This window comes from Coenobita brevimanus, chromosome 20, assembly GCF_032717465.1.
Source record: "Coenobita brevimanus isolate Jiangsu-jjx chromosome 20, ASM3271746v2, whole genome shotgun sequence".
In the NCBI taxonomy this organism is placed as follows: domain Eukaryota; kingdom Metazoa; phylum Arthropoda; class Malacostraca; order Decapoda; family Coenobitidae; genus Coenobita; species Coenobita brevimanus.
In genome coordinates this window covers 22,382,100-22,391,532 of record NC_136973.1, presented here as the reverse complement: position 1 = coordinate 22,391,532, position 9,433 = coordinate 22,382,100, and the positions used below count along the sequence as shown (strand labels likewise).

The 9,433-nt window shown below is 40.1% G+C and overlaps 1 protein-coding gene across 1 annotated transcript; it reads left to right on the top strand.

Annotated features, from left to right (window-relative positions):
* The first annotated feature begins 557 nt into the window (after positions 1–557).
* Positions 558–1,040, top strand: LOC145391932 (uncharacterized). Its single transcript, XM_080266422.1, has one exon. The coding sequence runs from the start codon at positions 558–560 to the stop codon at positions 1,038–1,040; it is 483 nt and encodes a 160-aa protein (XP_080122548.1).
* Positions 1,041–9,433: the final 8,393 nt, after the last annotated feature.

Sequence of the window (9,433 nt, the reverse complement as noted above, 5' to 3'; positions counted from 1 at the left end):
GGAGGTAACAGACTACACCCGAAGAATTACAGACCGGTGGGCTTAACGTCACATGTTATAAAAATATTTGAAAGGATTATAGTTAAAAAGCTATCGACGTTTATGGAGAACAATTCACTTCATAACAATCAGCAACACAGATTTCGACAAGGCCGGTCGTGTCTTTCACAACTCTTACAGCATCACATTGAAATACTGAAAAATCTAGAATCTGAACATGGAGTGGATGTTTTTTACCTGGATTCTCCAAGGCATTTGATAAGGTGAATCAGTAAACACTGCTAAGCAAGCTCTACCGAATGGGGATCCAAGGCAAGATACTGGAATGGTTTACTAATTTTTTCACTGACAGAAGCCAGTCAGTAATCGTGGAAGGAGTTCAGTCTTACAGTACTGAGGTGCTCAGTGGAGTGGTACAGGGCTCTGCTATAGGCCCTGTGCTTTTCCTCATTTATGTCATTGATATAAACCAGGATATGGGATACTGCAGAGCAAGATCATTCGCGGATGACACTAGACTGTTAGCCAAAATATCGAATGAACAACACTGTACCAAAATGCAAGAAGACCTTAAGTCGATGTTTAAATGGGCGGAGAACAACAGCATGGAATCTAACACCAGCAAATTTGAGATGCTTCGGTACCGACACCCGAAAGCTGACGTGATCAACTACGAGTACAGAAACCCAGAAAACGAGACCATTAGCTGTCACATGAATATAAAAGATTTAGGAATCATTATACGTAACGATGCCAGATTTGAACTACAAATAGACGAAATGGTTTCTAAGGCAAGACAACGGATAAGTTGGATTCTCGGTACATTCAAGACCCGGGAACCAGATGCGATGCTGACGCTGTATAGAGCAATGGATTTACCCATCATCGAATATTGCAGCCAGTTGTGGAACCCTGTTACCATCGGGCAGATTAGAAAAATTGAAGCGTTGCAGAGAACATTCACATATAAAATACATGGCACTAATGCAATGGACTATTGGCAGAGGTTGAAGCATCTGAAGTTGTACTCCTTAGAATGACGGAGAGAAAGATATATCATCATATATACTCGGAAAATCATTACTGACATTGTCCCTAACCTAAATTACAACGGAGAAAATGTTATCACAACGCACTACAACTCAAGAAATGGAACTTTATGCAGAGTACCGCCAATAAAAAGGACGTGGCGACGAATACAGACACAGATAGAAGAATCAATTATCGTGAACCGACCAAGGCTGTACAACTGCCTTCCCCAGTCCATCAGAGACACGAAACACACACTGACATCATTCAAGAAGGCTTTGGATAAATTCTTAGGAACAATACCGGACCAGCCATGTCTCCCCCACTATCATCAAGTGGCGGAGGGCAACAGTATCCGGCAACAAGCAACCCAAACGTAACGGCGGCACACCAGTGTGGCCGGGGACTGATGGCCCGAACCTCAACCACGGGAATCACAGGAGGAAAAATAATAATGTCTGATTTTACGTGAACATGTTAATCTTTCTGTTGGCTGGTTTTCTTTGCTCTCTCTCTCTCTCTCTCTCTCTCTCTCTCTCTCTCCGAAATGTTTCCTTCTTTTCCTCTTCTTTATAATCTTCCAATTTAGGATTGTTTTCTTTGCGTTCTCTCTCTCTCTCTCTCTCTCTCTCTCTGCAGAATATTTTCAACTCTCTCTTTTCTTTCACCCCCTCTTCCCTCAATCCTCTCTCCCCATCTCTCTCAAACACCTTTATATAAACTACAGTGCTGTCTCAGGCGTCATCGCAACTCTCTCTCTCTCTCTCTCCGCTAGATGTTGTGACACCACCAAATATACTATCACCAAACATTTTATACGCCTCTCTCTCTCTCTCTCTCTCTCTCTCTCTCTCTCTCTCTCCCCGCTAGATGTTGTGACACCACCAAATATACTATCACCTAACATTTTATACGTCTCTCTCTCTCTCTCTCTCTCTCTCTCTCTCTCTCTCTCTCTCTTACCACGTGAAGGTAGGGTCCAGAGTCAGGAAACAATACAACTGGGAGAGGTACTGACCAAAGTTTGCTTATTTGGCTGAGCCACACTTCCATTCACTCATCATTCAATCCCACGGAATCCCTTCAATACATTAGGTGTACAATGATGAATACTGTTACATGGATAATGAAAAATTCATTTAGATGAAAATGACCACTGGTGTATGTACAGATTATATTCTACCTATCTGCCTATTTCCAGATGCCTTAATGCTGTAAGGGGTGGCCACAAACAAACAGCCTACATGTCGCCCTGTCCCCCGTCATTTCGCTGCCCTCCCCCCAGCTCACACCCTTCTCTCTCATATACCGCTCCACTCCATCCCTCCACCTCATCCACAACCTCCCTCTCCACCTCACTCACATACACTCTCCTCGTTAGTCTTTAACAGTTTGTAAATATATTAATAATGAGGCAGCAAGTTTACTGTAAATTCTTGTGTGTGTGTGTGTGTGTGTGTGTGTGTGTGTGTGTGTGTGTGTGTGTGTGTGTGTGTGTGTGTGTGTGTGTGTTCTTTCCATAGCGCCGGTATATATCAAACTGCCATCCAAACTACCCATCTTATCCGATACTCCGGGAACACCAGGAAATAATTATTAGTCTCTTTTGTCAATTTCTAGTATACATCGTCTTGGTCTGATTCCGATTTCCCTTTGACTCTCTCTCTCTCTCTCTCTCTCTCTCTCTCTCTCATATTAGTCTCCTCTATCAATGTTTACTCGTACTCTACATCGTCTTGGTCTCTCTCATTTCCCTTTGACTCTCTCTCTCTCTCTCTCTCTCTCTCTCTCATATTAGTCTCCTCTATCAATGTTTACTATACATCGTCTTGGTCTCACTCTCATTTCCCACTGACTCTCTCTCTCTCTCTCTCTCTCTCTCTCACACACACACACACACACTAACGCTTCCTCAGACCAGGTTAGCCTAATTGGACCAGGTGACGGAGGAGGGATAGGAAGAGCGATGGGAAGGGGAGGAGAAGACGTGAGGAAGAAAGTGGAGGAAGGGAGAGAAGAAAACGAGGGAGGGGTGAGAGACGGATAATCTTGGAGGGAAGGAGGGAAAATATGTGATGTGCGAGAAAGTCGAGAAGATTGAAGTAGAGGAAAGATCATCTATGTGGGAAAATGTGTGAAAGGAAAAGTGATAGAAATGTATGAGAAGAGAAAATGTTTAGATGAAAGAGTGGAGAGGAAGTAGGGGAGATTAACGTGTTGTACAAGAACTATGAGAGAGAGAGAGAGAGAGAGAGAGAGAGAGAGAGAGAGAGAGAGAGGGAAACAGGGGAGAATCCAGTGTGAGAAATGTATAACTTGACCTTTCATACTGCCTTTGCCTTACTGTGTACAATGGATCTCAAAAGTATGGGTGCACAGGGGGTGCGATGCCTACCGAAAAGGTTCGAACAACTGCTGACATTACCAACGTGTCATTGTGTATCATCAGTGTCTGTCTATATAAACATTACATTTGCTATATGTTTGCAAGAGGCTATTGCTAGTTGGCGATATATAACACCTGCCGACATTACCAACGTCTCATTGTATATCATCAATGTCTGTCTATATAAACATTACATTGCTGTATGTCTGCAAGAGGCTATTGCTAGTTGGCGATATATAACACCTCCCGACATATAAACATTACATTTGCTATATGTCTGCAAGAGGCTATTGCTAGTTGGCGATATATAACACCTGCCGACATATAAACATTACATTTGCTATATGTCTGCAAGAGGCTATTGCTAGTTGGCGATATATAACACCTGCCGACATATAAACATTACATTTGCTATATGTCTGCAAGAGGCTATTGCTAGTTGGCGATATATAACACCTCCCGACATATAAACATTACATTTGCTATATGTCTGCAAGAGGCTATTGCTAGTTGGCGATATATAACACCTGCCGACATATAAACATTACATTTGCTATATGTCTGCAAGAGGCTATTGCTAGTTGGCGATATATAACACCTCCCGACATATAAACATTACATTTGCTATATGTCTGCAAGAGGCTATTGCTAGTTGGCGATATATAACACCTCCCGACATATAAACATTACATTTGCTATATGTCTGCAAGAGGCTATTGCTAGTTGGCGATATATAACACCTGCCGACATATAAACATTACATTTGCTATATGTCTGCAAGAGGCTATTGCTAGTTGGCGATATATAACACCTCCCGACATATAAACATTACATTTGCTATATGTCTGCAAGAGGCTATTGCTAGTTGGCGATATATAACACCTCCCGACATATAAACATTACATTGCTATATGTCTGCAAGAGGCTATTGCTAGTTGGCGATATATAACACCTCCCGACATATAAATATTACATTTGCTATATGTCTGCAAGAGGCTATTGCTAGTTGGCGATATATAACACCTCCCGACATATAAACATTACATTTGCTATATGTCTGCAAGAGGCTATTGCTAGTTGGCGATATATAACACCTCCCGACATATAAACATTACATTTGCTATATGTCTGCAAGAGGCTATTGCTAGTTGGCGATATATAACACCTCCCGACATATAAACATTACATTGCTATATGTCTGCAAGAGGCTATTGCTAGTTGGCGATATATAACACCTCCCGACATATAAATATTACATTTGCTATATGTCTGCAAGAGGCTATTGCTAGTTGGCGATATATAACACCTCCCGACATATAAACATTACATTTGCTATATGTCTGCAAGAGGCTATTGCTAGTTGGCGATATATAACACCTCCCGACATCAGGGCTACCAACGTGTGGTAGGTCAGATACTAATATTTCAGTGACCCTCGTTCTGTGGTCCCCAATGTTTCACGCATGTTGTACACCGATACTTTTGTGACCCGGTGTACCTAAACTCATTTCACTTTAACCTGGCCTAAAATTGCCATCTCTCTATCTTCAGTGCTGAGTTTGTAACAATAAATAAGCACTAGAATTTCATGCTAGTCACGAAGAAGTCCTATGGAAAGGATGGAGAGTCCTAGTATTGTCTTATTCTGCCACCGAGCTATGTGAAATAACCTCCAAAAGGACGAAAATCTGGGCCAAGTTAGAGTAAAAAAAAGTATAGTTTTATGATCCAGGAAAGACCATTGTAAAGGTGAAGCATTGTGTAACAGGTGTTGATAGATGTAACAGGTGTTGATAGATGTAACAGGTGTTGATAGATGTAACAGGTGTTGATAGATGTAACAGGTGTTGATAGATGTAACAGGTGCTGATAGATGTAACAGGTGTTGATAGATGTAACAGGTGTTGACAGATGTAACGGGTGCAGGTGAAGAATCAAACTCACTATGAAGGCTTCTTGATTTACTGAACCGAGATATAGGTCTGCGTCTCGTATACTACTACTACTACTATTACTACTACTACTACTACTACTACTAGTAGTAGTAGTAGTATTACTACTACTACTACTACTACTACTACTACTACAATACAACAACAACTACTACTACGGTACTACTACTATTATTACAATACAACTACTACTACTACTACTACTACCACTACTACTACTACAATACAACAACTACTACTACTACTACTACAATACAACAACTACTACTACTACAATACAACAACTACTACTACTACTACTACTACTACTACTACTACTACCACTACTACTACTACTACTACTACCTCTATTATTACTACTACTACTATTACTACTGCTACTATTACTACCACTACTACTACTACTACTACTACTGCCACTAGTCCTACTACTTCTACTACTACTGCCACTACTACTACAACTACTACTACTTCTACTACCACTACTACTTCTACTACTACTACTACTACTACTACTACTACCACTACTACTGCTATTATAATTATTATTATTATTATTATTATTATTATTATCATTATTATTCTACTAGTACTACTACTACTACTATTACTACCACTACTACTTATACTACTACTACTACTACTACTACTACAACTACAGTTACTACGACTATTATTACTACGGTACTACTACTTCAACTTCTGTTACTACTATTACAACTGCTACTAGTACTACTACTATTTCTACTACTACTATACTACTGCTAATATTACAACTACTATTACTACCAGCTACTACAACAACAACAGCTACTACTGCTACTCTCCTACTACTACTACTATTACTACAACAACAACAACAGCAAGAACAACAACAACAACTACTACTAGTACTACTACTACTACTACTACAGCCCTGCCTACTACCGCCGACAGAGAGGCACTAGCTCAGAGCCAGTCAGTGTGAGGTGCATGCCAGTATTCTAAGCTAACCACAGTATTTCCTAACGTCTATACATTCCTAGAACCCTCCCTAACACCCCTTTCCAAGCTGTTTATTTTGCTTATTACTGTACATCTTGCCGTCCTCTCCAGTGCTACTTAAATAATTTCGAACTTCACTATAGGTCTGCATAAATAACACACACTTATATTAGCCAGTCCTATCTAAACTAAATCAGTAAGGAAGAAGTGTTGGGGAGCTTCCTTCGAATCTTAGACCAACTTACTGCTTTTTTAAGTGTGTAGATGGTACCCTTACAGATCTCTTGTGCGGGGGACTGGCTGCTTCATATCCTCTTCTCACTTTAACAGCCTAAAATTGCCATCTCTTTCTGGGAAGCAGCAAACCAGTAAAGTTTTCGTCTACTTTTCTATGCAATGGATTTATACCATTGCTGAAATTATGTAAGACTATCTATCTATCTATTGTTAGACGGCCACCCCTTACGGGATTAAGGCGTCTGGCAATAGATAGATAGATAGATAGATAGATGGATAGATGTAGGAGTACCAATAACATTCATTCAGGCGTATTCATTTAGTTTCTGGATTGATGATTATTTGCAGAAGGATATTGCCGATTTAGTCTCTCTCTCTCTCCCTCTCTCTCTCTCTCTCTCTCTCTCTCTCTCTCTCTCTCTCTCTCTCTCTATTATTAGTTTCCTCTATCAATGTCTACTATACATCGTCTTGGTCTGATTCTGATTTCCCATTGACTCTCTCTCTCTCTCTCTCTCTCTCTCTCTCTCTCTCTCTCTGTTAGGATATGGTGTTAGTCACGAAGAAGAGCTATGGAAAGGATGTAGAGACAAAGCATCGTTTTTTCTCGCTAACATGCTACGTGAAATAAGGTACAAATGGTCGAAAATCTAGGCCAAGTTAAGGTGAAACGACCCTAATGACAATTATTTTATTGTTTTCAGAATTATAGTTTCAATTATTCAGAATATTTTATTACAAAGTATGATACACAATATAATCTTTACAACGAGGAAAACTAGCAACTTCAGAGAGAGAGAAAAAAAAAAATAGGTAAAAAATAGGAGGGAAGCTGGAACAAGAAATTTAATATCGCCTCCATGGTGAAATATGTCAGGAAGCTTCTGTTATAAGAGAGAGAGAGACCAGACAGCCCCATCACAAACCTGGCTACTCTGTCATCATCCCTCAGTGGTCATCACCTTAACTGTGGCCTTCAGATATGAGAGGAATGTGTGGCGGTAATGGCTTGCACACACACACACACACACACACACACAATTTTTCCCATGTGAATCAGTATCAACTGCAATAAATCTGCAACGAGCATCAAGAAGAGCAATTAACTCTATTGAATAATATATATATATATATATATATATATATATGTGTGGCCTCTGTGGTACAGTGGTAAAGTGTGCGTTTTCGTACACTGGAGAGCGAGGGTTCGCGCCCCGCCGGGGTAAAAAACTTTGGGAGCGTTCTTCTGGCCACGTACTGCTTGGCAGACATAAGGGGTGCTGTGGTTGAACCAGTGTCACTTACTATAAAAGTATGCTTGCACCAAGTCGGCTTGCGCGGGCCGATTACACTTGGTTCACAGACTACACACACATCCAAAGCCACTCCAACACAACAATTACACTTACAAGCACTTCTCACCCTACATACAATCTCTACCAGACAGCCTAAGCCACTTGGTAAAGATATATTGGCTGTATCGTCCCCACTTCGGTTGGGATAGGCAGGTCCTGCGGTGGATACTCAAACGGCTGACGATTATATATATATATATATATATATATATATATATATATATATATATACACACAAATGAAAGAGTAAGGGATATTACGAGAGTGGAACCAGTTGATGAATATGTGAGACTGTCTCGCTGGAAATGGCAGAGGCACATATATAGAAAAGAAGCCAGTTTAAAACAGGATGTGCCAGAGTGGACTGCTAGAGGAAGAGGCAGAGATAGGCCGAGGGAAACCTTGTTGTGGACAATGAAAAGCGAAGCAGGAGAGGAGTGTTGGTGGGACCTGAAGGAGATGCCAAGAGACAAATATTGGTGGAGAGAGTTCATCGAGGCCCTATGCATCCCGTGGGGTGCCACAGGAAATGACTGATAATACACACACACACACACACATACAGTATATATATATATATATATATATATATATATATATATATATATATATATATATATATATATATATATATAACTAGGTACAGTATAAGGTTACGATCCGAGACAAAACGAAAACCTGATGGAAGGTCAAATTTAAACCTTTTCCTTTGTAATAAATAAATAAATCGATAAATATAAAGCATCATAGCGAATAGATGAATATTCCTTGACTTTCTGTATTTCTTTATTCCTCATGTTTGTTAATTCCTGTGTTTGGTTCGTTAAAGCCTGTGTTTGGTTCGTTAATTCCTGTGTTTGGTTCGTTAAAGCCTGTGTTTGGTTCGTTAATTCCTGTGTTTGGTTCGTTAAAGCCTGTGTTTGGTTCGTTAATTCCTGTGTTTGGTTCGTTAATGCCTGTGTTTGGTTCGTTAATGCCTGTGTTTGGTTCGTTAATGTCTGTGTTTGGTTCGTTAATGCCTGTGTTTGGTTCGTTAATGTCTGTGTTTGGTTTGTTAATGCCTGTGTTTGGTTCGTTAATTCCTGTGTTTTGTTAGTTAATTCCTGTGTTTGGTTTGTTAATGCCTGTGTTTGGTTCGTTAATTCCTGTGTTTTGTTAGTTAATTCCTGTGTTTGGTTCGTTAATATCTGTGTTTGGTTCGTTAATTCCTGTGTTTGGTTCGTTAATTCCTGTGTTTGGTTCGTTAATTCCTGTGTTTGATTCGTTAATGCCTGTGTTTGGTTCGTTAATGCCTGTGTTTGGTTCGTTAATGCCTGTGTTTGGTTCGTTAATGCCCGTGTTTGGTTCGTTAATTCCAGTGTTCGGTTCGTTAATTCCTGTGTTTGGTTCGTTAATTCCTGTGTTTGGTTCGTTAATTCCTGTGTTCGGTTCGTTAATTCCTGTGTTTGGTTCGTTAATTCCTGTGTTTGGTTCGTTAATGCCTGTGTTTG

Bases quoted from the DNA above. Each gene is read 5' to 3' on its own strand.
- LOC145391932 (XM_080266422.1), top strand. From the start codon at position 558: ATGCAAGAAGACCTTAAGTCGATGTTTAAATGGGCGGAGAACAACAGC.